The sequence below is a fragment of the Colletotrichum aenigma genome, assembly GCF_013390185.1.
Source record: "Colletotrichum aenigma strain Cg56 chromosome Unknown KSG_Cg56_contig04, whole genome shotgun sequence".
Lineage (NCBI taxonomy): Eukaryota > Fungi > Ascomycota > Sordariomycetes > Glomerellales > Glomerellaceae > Colletotrichum > Colletotrichum aenigma.
In genome coordinates, this window is record NW_023500910.1 from 3449056 (window position 1) to 3468162 (window position 19107).

Sequence of the window (19107 nt, forward strand, 5' to 3'; positions counted from 1 at the left end):
ATTCGAAAGACGGATGACTGAGAGTCAAGGCGGCAAAAATACACACGGGGAGTACCTATCTCTCTTGAGGGGACGTCCAAGCCAGAACACTTTCTCTTATTCTGGCCGTCGTGGTTTCACATCTTAAGTAGAGCCGCTGAATATTCGTCAGTCATAAACCCATATGTGTTGGTCACAATAAGCCTCAGAACATGTTCAACTGAGCCTTGTCACTATCTCAGCCATCTCGCAGTACGTGGCGAGCTATACAACCCTCCGCACGCCAAGCTAATCTTGCTTTTCCGTATTCCCGTTTCTTTTTTGTCCAGTTCGCAAATTCAGCCAAAAACATCATTCACTCATCAAATGGTCCCTTCCCAATGCTGCGCCCGCAAACACTTTATGCCTTGAGGATCTTGGCCAGCTCGGCGACGATGGCGTCACCGACCTCCTTGGTGCCGGCGCTGCCGCCGAGGTCCTTCGTGCGCAGACCGTTGTCGATGACGGCCTTGACGGCGTCCTCGACGGCCTGGGCCTCCTTGGGCAGGTTGAGGGAGTAGCGGAGCATCATGGCGACGGAGAGGATGGTGCCAATGGGGTTGACGACGCCCTGGCCGGAGATATCGGGGGCAGAGCCTGTCAATTGAATTAGCACACTTCAACCGGTGAGGGGTGTCAGGAGAAACATACCGTGGATGGGCTCGTAGATGCCGTTGCACTTGCCCTTGCCGTCGGGGATGCCGCTCAAGCTGGCACTGGGGAGCAGACCGATGCTGCCGGGGATAACACTGGCCTCGTCGGAGATGATGTCGCCGAACAGGTTGCTCGTGACGACGACGCCGTTCAGGGCGCGGGGGTTCTTGACGAGGATCATGGCGGCGGAGTCGATGAGCTGGTGCTCGATCTTGAGCTGGGGGAACTCCCTCTCGAACAGCTCGGTGATGACCTTGCGCCACAGGCGGCTGGTGGCCAGGACGTTGGCCTTGTCCAAGCTCCAGACGGTCTTCTCGCCGCGGGCGATGGCGAGGAAGCCGGCCAGGCGGCCGATGCGCTCGACCTCCTCGCGGGAGTAGGGCTCCGAGTCCCAGGCCTTGCCGTCGCCGGTGTCCTCCTTGCGCTCGCCAAAGTAGATGCCGCCGGTCAGCTCGCGGACGATGACCATGTCGGTGCCGCGGCAGACGTCGGCCTTGAGGGGGGAGAAGTCGACGAGGGCCTCGGAGGCGAAGCTGCAGGGGCGCAGGTTACCGTAGGTTCCCATCTCCTTGCGGAGCCTCAGGAGACCCTGCTCGGGGCGGACGGCGCCGGTGCCCCATTTCGGGCCGCCGATGGCGCCGAGGAGGACGGCGTCGGCGGAGTTGGCGGCGGCGAGGGCCTCGTCGGTGAGGGGGGAGCCGGTGGCGTCGATGGAGGCCTGGCGGGCGGGTGGTTAGAGTGCCGTTGTGGGATTGAGCAGCGGGCGGGACCGGAGGAGACTTACACCACCCAGGAGGTGGTCCTGGAGGTTGAACTTGCCGGCGGAGGGGCTGCCGGACTCAATTGTCTTGAGGACCTGCGGGAATTGGTCAGTCTCGCGATGCGTGACGCGTCGGTCCGTTTGTGAGGCATACCTTGACAGCCTCAGCGACAACCTAGAACAGAGTTTCGTTAGCTACGTTCCCCGCCAAGCCGAAGCTTCTCCGTTGCGCGAGCTCACCTCGGGACCGCAGTGGTCACCAGCAAACACCACGATGTTGTGCGTCGCCATCTTGTCTGTTGTTGAAAATAGGAGGGGGTGTTGAAGGGGATTGAAGGACAAGGGAGAGGGTATCAGGTTGCAATTGAAGCAGATGTGAAGAAGAAAAGAAGCAAGTTGAGCAGCAAGTCAGGTACGAAGGAAATGAGTCCGTTCCGGCGAACAGGTGAGCTGTTTGCCCCGCATCCCGCACAAGATTGAAAAAGTTAGGCCCAGTTCCAACCCCGCCTTCCGAAGTCGGAGCCGTAGCTTCACTGAGGTTCGCCCTGGAAACTGCCCTGGAGCCTGCGCCCCGCACTCACCCAGCACCCCACGGAGCTGCACAGCGTCGTCGTTCGGCTTCCGTCGGCGCCGGTTCGTCCCGGCGCCCCAGTCTTCTTCCCTCTTCCGGTCGTCTCTCCGGCGACGATCCTCCCCTTTCGTATATCTCGCTCGGGAAGATGCAGGCCGAGTGGTGTCACTCGCATTGCCGGCATTGGTGCCGTGTCGGTGGAAACACCGGCTTTTCCGAGGCAAGGTCGTTCTGCGGCTTTCCCACCCCAACTATATTCGTAGACCGAATTGGCAATATTGAAACGGAACATGCAACAGTGAAGGCAATCGTTCGAGCAAACCCAATGTCAGTATGTGGCCTGGTGCCTTGTCTTACAGCATTAGATGTTGGGGTGCTCCATGCATGACTGTGGTGGATGCAGCGTCTAAGACGGCTAGAAGTGCTATTGCATAAAGATTTCTCTTCTCTTCATCGCCGGTGTCAAAGTATTCGGAAGCAGCAAGATCTATTGAGAAATTTGCTGCAACCTTAGAGTTGGAAAATATCTTAATCTCCGTGTACACCGCATACTACACAGCTTAGTTGTTGGAGCCGTCATACCTCCCAAACTTATCCGGGTTCCGTTCCTCCATTCTTTGGCATCTCTCTCGAAAACCTGGAAGATCGCTCTTAAGTATGCCCACATGTCCACATCTGACCCTGTGAGTTGCAACATGGACGGCTCTTTGGGTTGACATATAGATATTCCGATTTTCTGTGTTGACTGCCGTTTCACACCCCAAATCATTCAGGCGGGTGCGAAAGACGTTTGATAATGAGTACCAAGGGCTGCACAAAGTCAAAGTTCGACGTGGCATCAGAGGAAAGATCAGCACTTGGGCGCCGCTCGCTCAGTTAAGCTACCTACACAACACAAGAATACGCTTAGGACAGACGGCGAGGGTAATGACCGGGGACAAGACAAGGCAGAAAGCGACGCAACGTCCGAGAATCGCATACGTGCTGAAGATGACATCATCCGGTGAGACTGAGGACTTGATTACAAAGGCCGAGTTCACGAAATGCTGTGACTTTGTTGCCTAACAATTCCGTCAAGAAGAGGCACACAGCTCACCACCCAGATGTATTCCCGACCAGAGAAAGGGCGACATAATGTCCGTCTCGTCTCGTATGAAAAGCTTTGTGCGTGTTCAGACCGTATTAAGAGGAAGCCTTACTTGGGCGAGTCATCGATAGCTTCCATAGAGCATCAGAGTCCGCCTGAAACGAACCCAATCGCCCCTCTTGCATCTCTCCGGCTATATGAATGGTGTGTCTCCCCGAGCTCTATCTCTCTTTACACAAATGGACGCAACAGAATCCCTTCCTTTGTAGCGAGACAACTTGTGGGCCACAGGATCTATCCAAGATCTAAACGGGACATTCGCATGCAGAACGCTACCGTCTTTTCAACCGTCGAGTGGAAGAATACACCCCGAAGAAACCCTGCGATACACCAAGGCTCGGGATACAGGAAGAAGCCATCAACAATGACGGCAATATAATGTAGCATAGTTAGCACAGGAGGAACTGAGAGCGCCGGCTAGATCGCAAATATAGATGATGACGATGTCGAGGGTATATGATCACTAAGAATCAATCCTGCCGGCACCAACCCATTGTCAAGTGCTATAGTTTCGATATGTATGAATCACGCAGAATGTGGAATATACAATCGAATATACACGATTATGACATCCTCCCGAATTCTTCTGTGACATGCCTCTGCGTATATCGCGTTCGTTTGGAAAGAAACCCATCAAGAATCTTTCCAAGGTAGGCAGTCATGGCGCTAACTTGAGGTCCATATAAAACGTGAATGATGGATCTGAGGTCTAACATTTCACCACACTTTGTCCCAAATCTTTGTGATGTTCTCTAATAAAGGCAGTATGACTTCCAGCGATCGGGCACTTGAAGACAGCATAAGTCTCTTAATCTTGACGCCTTGATCTACCCGTATACATTCCCTTTCTTTCACTCCTGGTATCCCCTCCGTATTCAGGCACAATACACACGGAGAAAGTTTGCATGAACGAAGTGCCTATGCTTCAACATTCATCTTGTTACCAATCGCCATTCCACGGCTTGGGGCACCTGTCTGTGACGTCTCCTGACAGACCCATTCCAAAACCAAAAGAAATGGGGAAAACATTGGCCAATTTTGTCGTGCGTTTGGAACTTGCCACGTCCATCCATTCCTCTTATACTTTCACCCACGACCTCCCCGTCTGGACGACCGACGTACTCAGCGAGGTCAACAATGGCGGTTGCTTCCCGGTTATAAATTGAGCAGAATCAACCCTTTCCTCTCGCTTCAACAACAGATCCAACATTTCTGAGATCGTCTCGACGGCAGTAAAGACATAGTCTCGCGGCAGTGCGCTAGTTTTGTATCCCGGTTCAACCACACCCTGAACCCCGCCTCCCATCAAAAACGGATGGTACTCGACATAATACGATGACGCCGCGGTACGAATACGCCAAAGACAACAGAAGTGCAGAAAACCGTAAGAGCTTAAGATGGCGCCAGCAAGAAGATGGATAATAGAACAGCAAACGGAGGAATGTTTGGGGTTACCAGACGTTACCTACCGCTGGAGCTTTGATCTCACCTCGTTCAATTACGCAAAAGTCCATACTCCATCGTTGAATTGACAAATCAATGCCTGTGAAGGCATATATATATATATATATATATATATACACACTTCCCGGACGTGGATGTCAATTACAAGGTATGCGGGGCATCGCACACTTGGGCGGAATCAAGCCCGCAGGGGTACATCACAACCTCATATTTGAGAAACTGCGTTCTCGATCGCCGCAGCTTAGGATCACTTCGATTGGACATCGACGTACGGGATGCGTAGCCTCGTGTTGTTCATTAAATCGCAAGTGTGTACACTCTCGGGTATCATATGTACTCATCAACGTCCAGGATGACTTGATGGCGGATTGCCCCGGGTTCTCTTTCTAAACTTTTTCTTTCCTTTGGCAAAGACATTATTGCAGCGTCGGAAGCCTGAAATATTACATTGAAAGCTCGACTGGGCCACGAGCTACCGGAACGATTTGTGCTTTAGCGGGCTCGCCCCTGACGGGCCCAGCACTGGACCGTTGCCGCGATGCCGTCCACCGCGCATGTTGGGGGTGTTGGAGCAGAAGGCACAGATATATACACTCGGAAGGGTCCTCCGCGAAATGTTGATGCAAGGGCCGTGAAGCCACATCTCGCAGGATTCGCTGGGAATGGTCAGCCAAGTCGATCACCACAACCTTCGTCAGACTTACCACTGGACCATGTACTCTCCTGGCCTGTCAGCGTTGTTCCTGCAAACGCAGCGCACACTGTAGGTGGCTTTTGTGGGCGAAGGCAAGCTGGCCTCGGTCAGGGCGCCGGGCGACATTAGACGTCCTTGGAAATTCCCAACAAAGCTGCCAGAGGCAAAACGGTTGGACCGCTGGCTGCCGAGGACCTGGGGACCTCGCTTCTGGCGGCTCTCAATCAACTTTCGCAGTTCGCTTGCGGCGTCGCCGCCTTTCCCGTGGTTATCATTCATCACTGTCTCTGCTTCGCTCTCGGCGTCGTGTTGTGAAGTTGATGCACCATGGCTGCTTGAGCTGTGTTCGCTCACGCTTCTGCGAGGTGAATGGAACATGGAAGACGAAGTAGGCTTGCGAGGATCAGGGAGCGCAAAGGATGTGTTCCGGCTGGGAATGATGATGGGCTCGTCATCTGTTGAAGAATCATCGTCCTCAGAGTCCCAGCTCTTTTCTCTGCGCGGCATTTCCCTGGCGACGGGCTTCCTCTGTGCGCCATTGGATCCGGCATCATCAACAACGACGGTGGTCTCAGCTCGGGCTCTGCCTTTCGAGTCAATTGTGAACTTGACGGACGTCCGGGTACGGGGGCTCGATTCAGGGATTGACGTCAGGCTTGATAGCCGCGAGTGCTGCTGCTTCAGAGGTGATATTCTGCCTGAAGGTCGACTCAGAGGCCGACTGGGTCCTACGGCCGGACCGTTGTTGACCACAGGTCTGGGCTGGATGGCGGGAGCCAGCGTCGGCAGCGCCTTACGACGGCCACGGTTCTCACTAACGCTTCGTTGAAGCCCGTTGGGGCGTCCCTGGGACTTGGAGGGCGAGCTTCCCAACGTGTGGTCTGGCATTCTACTGGGTGCCAACTCCCTGGAACTGAGGGAACGGCGTATGTCCCCGCCGTGCATTGGTGCTCTTGATTGGGTTTCCGCAGCCGCTGCCAAAGCATATTGTGCGGACCCTTGTGTCACGGGGATATTGGTCTCCATATTCGAAGATGACGGTCGACTGAAAAGCAGGCCCGGATCCACACCGGCGCCGGGGCTAACAATACCAAAAGGATCCTCGGCCGACGTCGTGAACGAAGCCATGGAAATATCCGCTGAGCTGGACTGGACGTTAGACGCAGGGGGCTTGGGAGCCAGGGGTCGGCTGCGCTTGACGGGCTGAGTATTTTCTTGACTATTTGCCGGCGGAAGGGGGGTTGTTTCCTGGAACATTTGTGAAGCGTCAAACGACGGCATGTGACGATGGGTTGGCTGGAAAACATTAGGACCAAAAGAGAAATCAATGTCCATTGCCGACATGTCGGCGCCGGGGTCCCAGAAGCTGTTGGGAGCCGTTGCCGGCGCCGACATGGGATAGCCGAACATGTCGGTGGCATTCACAAACGCCGCCGCCATATTCTGCTGTGGGGTCCCGGAAAAGTCTGGCTGGCCGTAGCCATGATCATTTTGCATATTGTCTGCCCGGAGCTTCGGCGCAAGTTTCCGTCCACCCTTGTGTGAAGACGGCGGGGGAGTGGCCGTTTGTCCGTTCAGATCCGCAGCTCCCTCTCTGTCTCCCGCCTGCTTCGGCGCTCCTAGTGAAGCCGGGTTCGGGCTGGCTGGTCCGTCTTTCTGGCTGAGAATTCCGTGCTGCTGTTCGGTCGAGGTTTTGTGGGAAGAATTCAGTCGTTGAGAGATATCAACCGGCGGCAGAGGTAAGCTCGGGTTGGGCGAGAGGTGATTAGCATGGGATGCTATCTGAGCAGCGAGGCTCTCGGCAGACAGGGGTCTTTTCAGGCCGGTCGAAGGGGGGTATGAGGTCGAAGCGGAGGAAAACTCGGCAAAGGGTGTTTGGGAGCCTCTCAGGTTGCCGGGAGTGGTGTTGAAGACGGAGTATTCCTCTGCGAAACGAGGAGTCCAGCCGCCAGCGTCGTCGAAGTGGCCTTGTCGTTGCTTTGGGGTTTCGAAGACGGGACTCGGGAAAACGGCGGAGGTTGGGGTCTGTTTGGGCGTGGGCGGCTGAGCGTTTGGGTTTCCAAAGCTGCACAAGACAATGTCGAGTTAGCAAAAGTGTTTTGAGGCAGAGGTGCGGCCCTGTTGATCATCCCGCGGCCTGGTGGAAGGCAGAAGACCAACGTGAACGGGGGTGGATTGGTAGGTAGAAATCTTGCCTGGAAGCCAGCTGATCCCCACTCATAGCAATTCTACTGTACTTCACACAACCCTAACTCGGACATGACAGAACCACCTGTGCAAACGGAGTTGTCGAGTGTCGATGGTGCAGACGTAATCTCTGCAGGTCGAAATGTCAGAAGCAAGTGGCAATGGCCTTGTCGGAGTGACGGAGAGGCAGGCGCAGGGCTTTCGAAGTCTGGGCTCGTGAACGGGGGGGCGTACGGGGCCGACGGGGCGTGTCAGGCGGGGGCGGCTTCAGGCTCGTATATCATTGATCATTAAAGAAGCTCGTGGGGCCGTAGATTCATGAGAATAGCATTACACTGGAGGTTGAATGTCCGAGTGAGCAAGAGAGTTGCCTAGGATTCAAGGCCGGGGGGTTGGGAGGTGCAGAAGGGAAACGTTGCGTAGGGAGGACCGTGAGATGCGGTCAGGAGACGGAGGGAGACGGGGCAAGCTTACCAGCAGAAGACGAGTTACAGAAGCAGATGAAGATCTAGTCGTCAGGATCGTAAGACAGCAAAGCAGAGCAGAGCAGAGCCTTGTCCTTCAGTGAGCGCTTCCAACAGAGGGCAGGTTGCAGAGGAGGCGGCACGAGAGGAAGAGGAGAGAGGAAAGGAGCGTCCGGGAGCCAATCGTTAACCGTGGAAGGGGAATGGGAAAACGAGATACCAGTCAAGAGAAATGGTGGTCAGGTAAGGTAAAGCAAGATAGCAGCAGCACCGCAGTATGTGACTGTCCAACAACCTACTAGGTAGTCAGTCATCGAAGTACCTGCAGCATGGGAGAGTAGCACTGCACTGCTGGTACGCTGGTACGTAGATGAAGCTAGGCAGAGACGGTCTTCCCTCGTTGGAGACTCGTTGGAGGTTGCTAAAATTTTTGGCACTCGGGATGCATCAATGTACCTCGAGTTAAGGGCCGTCAGAGTACGTATCCATCGAGAACGATGTCTTCATTGGCGGAAGACAGCACTGTCCAGCAGAGCACAGCGCAGGCTGCGTGACGGGAGCGCTGGTAATTCAAGGCAGAGTGCGGAAACAGGCGCCTTCATCACCCGTCCTGCTAGGGGTCCCCTGGGTGCCGGCCGTGGTAAATGGACACTTCAATTAAAGAAAAACGACCTGACGTTTCTCTCGGCTCCCGGGGCCTTGTCGAAAGCCACATGCGTCGGCTTCTTCGAGTCCAGAACACTTTGACAACTCCCTCCGTCTGTGTTGTATGTCTTCTCTACGAAGTACTGACGTTGACAAGACTAAAACGTGTCAGGCCCAGCAGCAGGGAGGTTGGAAGGGTCTAAGATGGTGTTTAGTGTCTCGAGCAGCCGGGCAACGTGAGGTCAGGCTGCTCTGATCGCTGGGCCGGCGCGGGTGCACTGACGGCCAGCACCTCAGTGTTCAGATGGATGCCAGATCCAGCGAGCCGTTTCTCGCACAGATGCTGCCGTGGCTGCTTTGCGGTGGCAGGATGTCCAGCTGGTTTCTCCTTCGGGCGGCGCCAGCGCTTGTTCAGGTATTCCAGGGTTTCAAGGTTTGGCAAACACGGGATGATGGGCCCAAAGTAAGCTTCGACTGGCCCGGATGGCGCTGAACATGGCGTCTTGGTCGTCCGAGCTACTGCTATCTGCGCACAAGACCAAGACCAACCAACCTACACATGGCACCGCAGGTATTGGATGCGGAGAGGAACGTTGGAACGCTCCATGCGCACATCATCCTCATGCAGTCCAATGTCCTGCAATGGCGCCATATGGATGGTTGGGCGGGAACCTCGTGCTGAGTTACATACCTGGCCAGGACAGCGGCTAACACCAAGGTACCGTTTGTTACTGCTGAGGCTATTGCGATAGAGTCAGAGCCCAGCCGATGGTGGGATGCGATGAACTCTAGGGGCTGAAGAAAGGGTTGCTCCAAGGATGTTCCTGCGTGGCATGGACTTGTCTCGGTGCTCAAGGTTATCTGCGCCTGAAATATGCAAATCAGCAGCTGTCGTCTAACGAAACGAGTATGCCCTGGCATGATGTCGACCTGATTTGTTCTGATTCGGCATATCCCTTCCACACGCACTCAGAGGTGTTCCCTTTGGAGACCGATATTCCAGCCTGGAAGGCCACTGGAAGCCCTTACACAACCAAACCAATTCATGGAAGCCACGGAAGACCAGTTGCCTCAGGTTCAGGCCCGTCTCTCATTAGTCAGGGCCCTATTCGAGTTGCTCAGGTGGTTGCTGGTTGCAATGGCTCGGCTACGGAGCAAGCGAAATATCCTAATGTGATGGCGGAAAGGATCTTGGGCAGAGCCATGCAAGGTACTTATCCAAACGCAGCATCATCTTTCAGCGTTGCTGCAATGTACTACTATGTAAGACGGGGAAAGTTGAGCAGGGAGAAGTATTGGAGAGTCTTCTCCGAAGACAGGGACACCAGAGCAAAAGGGACGACCTTCACAGCACCAAGCCCGACTAAGGTACGCCGTGAATCCATGTACGGTAGGAATGTCTAGGCATGCGACACCAGGCCGGGCGAGCAGCCACTCACTCCACTGCGGACGTGCAGCGGCCACTGGCGATGACAACTGCAAGTGCTGCAAGTGGCAGCTGCCAGAGGCCACTCGTTCTTGGATGGCTTCAACCGTGCCTGTGCCTGCAGGGCCATGACATGACGGATTCGACAGCGCACCTTCTACCTTAGATGCACGTCGTTTGGGCTGGAGCGATAGTGAATGACGGCAGGCTCTTGCAGATGCCACTGCAGCCCTGCCAGTGAAACACCAGCACCTCGATTCTTCATCACGAACATCTCCCGCAGTCAACTACCTGATTGCCATCATCACCGGTCCATCCATCCATTCCACATCCTTCAGAGACAACCCGGCAACCCCTCCGACAAGACTTTCGACTGGCTGCCACTAAGTCCCGAAGCATGTAAGCGGCAGGTGTGAGTCAACGCGGCGCTGCGCTACCAGCAGACTAGCCTCGTTGGTGCTTCTCCCGCAACGCACCGGATCGCAAGGCATGTGTGCATGTGTGCGCCAAGGAGATAGGGGATCAGAGGTCTAGCACTATGTAGCTCTGGACTGGACTGGACTGGAACTCGTTCGAGCTGCCGTGTCACTCCCCCGCCATTGGGCCATGATGCCAGCTGATACCATGGTGGTGATGCCACCTTTGCTCACCAATCTGTCACCACCTCGAGCATCCTCGCCCTCACCAAGATGAATAAGGCAAAGTAAGCCGCCGGGAGATCCCCACTGTTTCGAGGCCAGCTTCAACAGCCTGCAGCTGAGTCCGGCAAGGGGTCGTGCTTTAGTGCACTGAAACCTCGTGGAATCGACGTTAGGATTTTCCAACTCCAGATCGATCGGTTGTCTCTCCAACAGACACAAATGACGGGAAAGCAGATCAATCACCCGCAAATCAGTCGGTTGCCGACGCCTCTGCCCGGAATCACGAGCCTCGCCTCCGTCTCGTCTCCCACTTCCCTTCGCTTCGTCTGGAGTTTCAGACGGTCAATGGACGACGACCGAGTGCCGAATGGAGCGCTGGCCAGGGACAGACCAAGACACTTATCGACTGCCTATTCAAGGGCTGATATCTGCGGGTCTTCGTGAAGCCAGCAGCGCACCATTTATCCAGTAGCTGAACTTTGGCATTCCCTTCGATATCGGGGGTTCGGCGAGAACCCAAGAGACCAATTATGCGTTGTCAAGAAACATGTCTGAGCCGTTTGGTGACGAGGCAATGGTCCCTTGGCTCCTCACACAAGCCCGTGTCCCGCAACAGACATCATACAGTCGGCGCTCGAGGTTGGCAGCCCTTCCTGTCGCCCTGTTTCGGTCAAGCCCCTTGGATGCCCGGCAGAGGCTGCGGCTCTCTCGCCATTGCAGATTGACGGCGTTGACTGCACGACATGTTCGCATGGTTGGATGGGTCTGCGGGTGCAGACGCCAGCAGCTACAATGTTGTCTCAGTCTCGCCAATTCACGACACTGCCAAGACCTCGTCATCCAAGTCAACACTTGTTTCCTCTCAAGTTTCGAGCCGAGCGGCAGATCAATCACGCACGGCGCCTCGCCAGTTTTCTCGGAAATATTCCCGACGGCTCGGAAACCAAAGTGGACAGTGAGCGCATTTCCTGATACGAATCTTGTCCTGACAACAGGCCACCCGCTGCGATTTCCGGAGACGATGAACTATGCACTCAACAGCCTTGATGCGTCAAATGCCTGCGGCAGAGTCTGGCATTGTTCGTAGGGCTCTTATTACCTAGGACAGCTTAGTTGTGGCTTTCCTAACTTTCAACGTTTGTTTCCATGGCTCAGGGGACTGCTTCTACGTTTCCAGCCAATCTGTGTGGGCAGCCTTTGTTCATTGCCTTGGTAAACGCCACCATCGTTTCCCAGACGCCTAAACATCAAGGTTGTCAATAAGCATGCGGCTCAGAGGGATTTGCGGTGCGTCAAAATGCATCTCAGGCAAGCAGTCCGATTCACCTCCTGGCATACCATCAGACGGACTCTCCTTGCGAAGCTTACCGGTATAAGGCCTCTTCCGCTGCCGAGAAAGCCTTAATACCAAACGAATTCCCAGCGCGGCTGATGGTCCATTTGACTGCGGTTCACTTTGATCGGACGACATGGTCTGAATAGTCGTACGTCAAGGCTAACAATGACTGAAGGATGCAGATGATATCTGCACCGTCAGCAACTAGTGAGGGGCAAAACTGCTCTTGAACTTACTCCCAGCAGACCGATTCCCTATTTTGGCAACTGTTTCGCCGCTTCTGCGGCCTCCAACAGGGTCCCTTTCAGCCCCCGTCTGCACCCATACGCTTAGATACGGATGCCAACGATGGTTGTCATTTCGGAATAATTCCAACAATGCCGGTGAAGACATGCTGTTGAACAATCAAAACGCCACAGACGCAGTGTTTTTTCAGCTCACTCCAATCAAGAAGCGGAAACCGGCTTCAATGACGGGTTGCTGTCAACTTCAGGGGCTGAAATAGCCTGCTGCAAGAGGTCCTGTCGGCCAAAGATCGACTGGCGGAGATCAATCGGCGACACCTGCAGAGTCCCCAACCGGCGTCTTGCAAGCACGTGTGTCCCCAGCTCACGATTGGCTCGATTGGCTCGCCTGGCGTCGAACAAGTCGTTTCTGATGCTGCGGCTGCGAGGGGGTTTAAGTGGTTGCAGCAACATGCCATTTGGTGGCCCACGAGCGGCTCCCATTGTCTCTGTGCAACTGAAAAGTACCAAAAACTCTTTACATACATAGTACTCTACCGCGTACGCCCGAATTGACTTCTCACCACTTTCGCAAATTCCATGTCCGCCCGAGACGCCGCAGGATCACCCAAGACCTCGGTGGCAATGCTGAGTTTCCACCCAGGACCAGGGCGTGAGGCCAGTCCCAACTCTGTTCCAAGTCGTTTGCGTCTGTGAACAGCAACACCCCTTTTTCGCGTGTCTGGCATATCCCGTCCTTCCCAATTCCCTGGCGCTTGCCAGAATCCGGATACGACCTCAACTCGCGCAACATGTGGACATGGTGGGGATGGAGAAGGATGAGGGCCATCAGAACCACAAACTTGGAACCGAGGCCGTCCCCGGTCCATGCAGTACTCCGCCGTAGGGCAAGAATAAGCACGATCGTCTGCGTATCATGGCGGCCTACCGCAAAGGGAGAGACGGCCTCTGCGGTGGCCGGCCCCGGGTACATATTGGCGGGGTCACCCAGTCGAGACGCATGAATTTGGGAGATTGCACACGCCCCGATGCCTTTTGTTCTACTCGTGGCACACGCCGCTAAGAGGGGGGAAAAAAGTGCTCTCTGGTCTTGCCCAAAAGATCTTCTTCCGGGATACCCGTCGAATCGAAACAACCGTAAAAGAAAGCGACAGGCGCGTGGTAAAGGTTTGAATGTTGTTCTTGGGTGAACCCGGGATGGCATGGACGGCCTCCTCCGGCGAGAGGGGTAGCCGGCCTGGGTCTCCGACGCCGAGCTTTCGCCCGGCCGCCCGCCCGCATCCCCAGCCAGGTACCGTGCCGCCGTCGAAACGCTGTTGCAGCCCAACATATGGCATTCTTGACTTGGCCACTCTTGTCACGCTGCTGGACGGCCTACCCCGATCGTCCAAACTCGTCCAAACTCGTCCAGAGAGTCAGTCGCATTAACCGCCGTCAACCCAACTTTCGCAGACAAGCTGCCGCCGTTGTGTTTCCGTAGGCGCATATCGAGGTCCATGTCGATCATGTCGGAAGCCCTTACAGGACCCTAGACGCGCAGCACCTCTCCCATGAATTCAAAAGCCCAAAACATCCAAGCCCCCAGCTGGACCACCTTTGAAAGAGGAGAAGAAGAAACCACCTCAGAAAGGCACCCACATGGTGCTGAGGTACCACTGCCGTGCTTCATGCCTTATCCTTCGGCGACGGGTAACCGAAGCGAACAAGACCTGTATCTGACTATCCTCCGCGCAACTCCTACTTGCCGAACCCCGTCCTCGTCCGTCGTCTACGAAGTATTAACCTCCCATCCTCACCGGGCAGGCCGGGTTCCTGGTCTGGCTCCATTAGTTTCGTTTGGTTCCTGGTCCGATGTCCTCGTTTACCCCTGGCTCTATCTATTTCCCGGCGATGACAGGCCTGCCGCCCACCCACTTGCCTACCTGCCGCGTCCTTTTCTGCCCGCATGAGAGGCGTGTCCGTCTACGCCCCCCTTTTGGATCCTTGAGAGGACGCTCAACATCGTGGCTTCAACCCCCGTCGGCAGATGCCCGTTCCTGAACCATACCCTTTTCGGGGACAGAACATCCTAAAGAGAAGGGGTCCCCGACTCCCATGCCGTGCCCACATTCTCGGCCAACCAACATCTCCACCGATCTTCACATCGGCCATATCGGGGTGGAGGGGGAGGAAGGGCCCTCCGCCTTGCCCAGCTCCTCGTCATCACAACCCGGCCCTTTTCCCTCCCCCTCTCGCCCCGGTCTCCCATCCTTGTCCCCGGATCCCGCGAGAACTGCCATTGCCCACTCCGAACACTTTGCGCATGCCACCACGACGGACGCCACGAGCCAGTCAAAGCCCAACATCACGTCCGCTCTCGAACCCTAGCTAACCCATCAATATGAGCATCCTACGAACCCCTGAACGAGCCACGCCGTTCTCAGCCAGCCCGCACTCGCAAAGAGGGGTGGTGGTCCCCCCTTTTTCCTTCCATGTGCTTCTCCCACGCCTTCGACCACAACCCGGGCGCCCACACATCATCGCGATTCACGTCCAGGATCGTTGGGGGGGTTGTTTAGCACGCGCGGACTAAGAGCCGGGGGGGGGGGTTGCTGCGTTCAGTCCAGTCGAGCGAAGAGAGGGAAAGGGGAGTCATAGCTCGTGATGGGACCGCGGACTGCGTGCCGCCCGCCTGCGACTGCTCCTCCCGTGTGTGATCCTCTTCCTCCTGTGTTCTCTGGCCGCCCCGTCCACGGAATGTGGCACGGCCTCGTCAGCGTGTGTGCGGGAGGCCTACGTCAAGCGGCTCCTATATCGAACCTCTCGCTATGACAGTGCACGTTCGGCAGCAGCAGCAGAGTATCCTTTTCGAAAACGGTCATGACATTTTGGGAGTATGGTCTAAGAACTGTCCAAAAGCGTAGATTATCACAAACGTCCACCACCAAGCGGGAAGTCTGTCTGAAATGACCGTGTGTTCCTCATTCTGCGGTTAAAAGTCCAAAGGAAAATCTAACTACGTACTACTGCCCGCGGGTTCTTGCCAAACGCGAAAACACAGTTTTTCCCCACCATCGTCATCGTCATTCGTCCCAGAGGACTTGTTTGATTGACTTGACTTGGGGGTGTCCCTCCAAAAGCCCCATTTGGCCCAACAATCCCACCTACCCGCCCGGCCTACCGTCCCAAATTCGCCAGCGTGATATTTCCAGCCCAAAGAACTTTTGATTTCCCTGATTCTCTCTCTTGGAAGAGAGAAAACCGAAAAAAAAGAAAAGTGTGCCCTTCCCGAATTCCACCTTTTCCTCCCCTTGATATCATATGGTATGTCCTCCTCAAACAAAAATAGGTGACAAAAAGAAGAAAAAAAATAGATCAGATACAAGAATCCAAAAAAGAAAAGAAACCCGGCAGAGATTTAGCTATCTACGATTAGGGTGTGGAAGAGGAAAGTTGGGGGGGAAGCAAAGAATCGAAAAGGTCAAAGGGGGATGGAAAGGACTGAACTGAACTGAAGCATAAGTAACCGAAAAGCAGGAAAAAAGTCACACCAAGCACTGGACAAAAACTGGGGACCCCGCGTTTCCTCTTCCGACGGTTTGGTTTGGTTCGAAAAATGAAGCGTTGACAAAAACTGGGTTGAGACTCTGGCCATTATTTTTCTTCCTGCACTGCGTCGCGGCGTGGGTGTGTGGTGGTGTTTGATGTGGCGAGTAATGTAGAAACGGTGTGATTTGGTGGTTGGTATTCCTCCTCTTATCGGGGCATAAAGTCGCATGAAATTCAGGAACAAACGTGGTCGGAGGAAAAAGGGAAGGGGGAAAAAGAGGTATTTCCAAGGTTGGTTGTTTCGATGGGAAGAGGTAAGTAGATTTTTCTTTCTGTGTTGAGTGTGTGATGGATGATGATGGTAGAATCGTCATGACATTCTCTTTCTCTTTCTTCTTGGGCCGATCGCGGCATGAAACTTCCCTGGTCCTCCTCTTGTTCCTCCACATACAAACAAAGGGGTCACACACACACACACACACAGAGAACCCCCAACATTTCCCGTGTTCCTCCCGAAAGGTATTTTTTCCCATGCCCAGTAGTCTATAAGATTTGAGAGTTTCGTTGAAGAAAAGCGTTTCGATTTCGTGAGGGTTAGGAAAGAAAGAGGATAGAGAGATAGAAACCGCTGAGCAAAAGAAAAAGGGGTTGAGACGTTACTTTTTGTCGTGACGACGTTGTTTCGTGGGGAGATAGGAAAAAAGGGTTTCTGCTACCACAGTGCGCGCGCTCTGCGGCGAGAGAGGGGGTAAAAGTCGAGACAACAAAGGAAAATTCTGAAACAGGAATAAGGTGGTATCAGTCGTGTATTTTTTGGAGGTTCGCGAAACACACACAAAATCATCTCAAGATCAGGAAGCAACAGACACCAGAGCAGACTAGATCATGCCTGGCATGCCTTCGAGCGGGTTGATGATGCCCCGTTGTTGGGCTTGCATCTGGCCTTGGCTCATCTGAGGCATCGGCGGCACCTGTTGAAGGTGTTGGTGCTGGTGTTGCTGTTGCTGCTGCTGCATCTGCGCGGGCGTCGGCGTGCTCGTGACTGAGGCGGCTGACTGCGGCGTGATGGGCGTCTGCTGAGGCATCGGAGGAGCCTGTCCAGGTTCAACCTTTGGCTTGGCCATTTGCGACGCTGCCAGGTTGCGGTTGTGGCTGCTCTCACGACGACGCTTGGGGGCGTCCTTGATCTTGGGATGAGTGTGGCACTAGATACGAATCAGTTAACAGGTCTTGAGGGGAAAGGATGCGAACGAAAATACCTTGTATGCGTGTCTGAACCATGTAGTACCCTTCTTCTTGCTGCTCACCAACGCAATCCAGTCGTTGCAGCTGCCGCAGAGTCCCTCCCACACGTCGGGGTTGCCGTCCATCCGCCTGGTTTCTTGCGGCTCCTGGAACGGGTTGCCCGTGGCTGCGGAGATGCCGTGGGTGAATGACTTATCGTACCAGAAGGCAGAGTTCTTGAGCACCAGCCAGCGGCCGGGCTTGCAGATGCCGCACCATCCCTCACGCTTGTTGCCGTGGCCACGAACCCATCTGGGCGTGTACAGGTCGCCCTCGAATCTCAGCTCCTGCTCATGGGGGACGAGATCAGGGTCGGACGGGTTCATGTCCTCCGGGGGCGGCGGGACCTGCTCCTCGTGAAGGGAGGCGTACAAGTCGGGCGGGTCAGACAGGTCGGTGTAGTGGCTATGAAGGGAGTGCGGATCGGCGTTGCTCTGGAGCATGCGGAAGAGCCCGTGAGACAGCAGCGGCGGCGGCGCCTCGAAGTGATGAGCGTCCGGGTGCGGGAATCCGTTTGATGGCAATTGAGACGGGAGAAGCATGCTGTTCATGCTGTTTCTCTGAAACTGCGGCGGACCGGCCATCATGAACGGGTGCTGTTGGGCTGCTTGCAGGTTGGTGAAGTTCAGAGGGACCTGGTTGTGCTGGATCGTCGGCGACGAGTGTCTGGAGGACATGCGCTGATGGGCACCGAAGGCGTCGTGGCCGGGGTGGAAGACGAACGGGGTTTGGCGACGGTTCTGCTGGGTTCCGTATGATCCAGTCGACCATCTCTTGGTAGTTCCTCGCTCAACGCTGTACGGGGCAGATCGCATGCCCGGTCGGGGTGACGGGGAGGCTCGGCCGCGGCTCTGGGTCCTGACAAGTTCAGATCGGCTTTGAGGCGTCATTCGTGGGGACGCCACGGGCGACAATTGAGTCGACGACATCAATGAGTTGCGGTTAGACGGCGGCGGATAGTCTGAGCTGAATGATGGCGCCTCCGATAGAGCGGCGGAGAAGTCCTCGTACGACGGCATGTCTGAGAGGGCGCCTGATGTCGACATGGTGAACGAAGATCCTGACATGCGTCTCGGGTTGGGACCGCAGTCGAAGTTGAACTCGCTGTCTGTCTGCTGTCCGTATCTCAAGTCGAGGACGGGAATGGCCTCGTCGGTTGTGTAAGCCTGTCCAATCATCTCCGTGTCCAACCCATGGAACTCAAAGTTGTCTTCACATGGCTTCTGTTGCCAGGCTGCATCATCATTAGCACGAGAGGGGTCAACCTCTGATGGACCGACTCACTGTTCTCCATTGTGGTGACGGGATAGAAGTCTTGTTGATGGACCGAGACGGGACGGGACATGGCGTCGTTGGGGGTCTGCTGCATGGGAAGAGGCGATGAATCCCACGATGGGAGTGTGCCGTAGTCGTCGCTCATACTGTAAGAGAAGCCCTCGTGGATGGTCGCAGGCCTGGGCCGCATGCCTTGAGACGTCGGGGTCGTCCATACTCCAGCGGGTGCTCCCACGCCCTCTTGTTTGACGGGCATATCATTACCGTTCATGTTGATGATGGGCGTTGTGCGTGGCGGGACGTCTCTTCTGAACTTGTTGTTGGGGTTGAAGGTGAAGGAAGGTGTGTGTATTTGTTGCCGACTAAATTGTACTTGTAAGTCATGTATGTCGGAGGCATGCAGGGACGGGATGGGGCCTACAGCTGTGCCTGACCAGAGTCCATGGTGCTTAGACAGGAACAAGACAAGGGAGCGTGCGGTTAATCAATTATCGGGTTGATGCTGAACGGGGGACGGTGGGTTGTTAGCATTGATCCTCGGACGAGGGACTACCAAGGGTGGCAGTTGTATCTGACGGCAGTCGGGGGGTCCACACTGCCCACGTATCGACGAGCGCGATCCGACAGGCCGAAAGAGGGCTTCCATGGAACTTACTTGGAAGAAATCTGGCGCAGTGGCCAACCTGGGCGGAGAGACACAAAATAATCTCCGGACCGGGCGAGTAATGGAATGGCCACTGAGTGGTTGTTTGTTGGGATCCGTTCAGA

General features: G+C 55.2%; 2 protein-coding genes across 2 annotated transcripts; both read right to left on the reverse strand.

Moving 5' to 3' along the window:
* Window positions 1–379: 379 nt before the first annotated feature.
* LEU1 (3-isopropylmalate dehydrogenase) lies at window positions 380–1723 on the reverse strand (the record flags this gene model as incomplete). The annotated part of the gene is made up of 5 exons (XM_037322061.1): window positions 380–615; window positions 670–1390; window positions 1457–1528; window positions 1587–1607; window positions 1673–1723. 5 exons carry the CDS (start codon window positions 1721–1723, stop codon window positions 380–382), a joined length of 1101 nt encoding a protein of 366 aa, XP_037180334.1.
* Window positions 1724–16658: 14935 nt separating this feature from the next.
* On the reverse strand, window positions 16659–18783 carry meu26 (Meiotic expression up-regulated protein 26; the record flags this gene model as incomplete). Its single annotated transcript, XM_037322062.1, has 4 exons — window positions 16659–16985; window positions 17040–18298; window positions 18349–18701; window positions 18761–18783. 4 exons carry the CDS (start codon window positions 18781–18783, stop codon window positions 16659–16661), a joined length of 1962 nt encoding a protein of 653 aa, XP_037180335.1.
* Window positions 18784–19107: the final 324 nt, after the last annotated feature.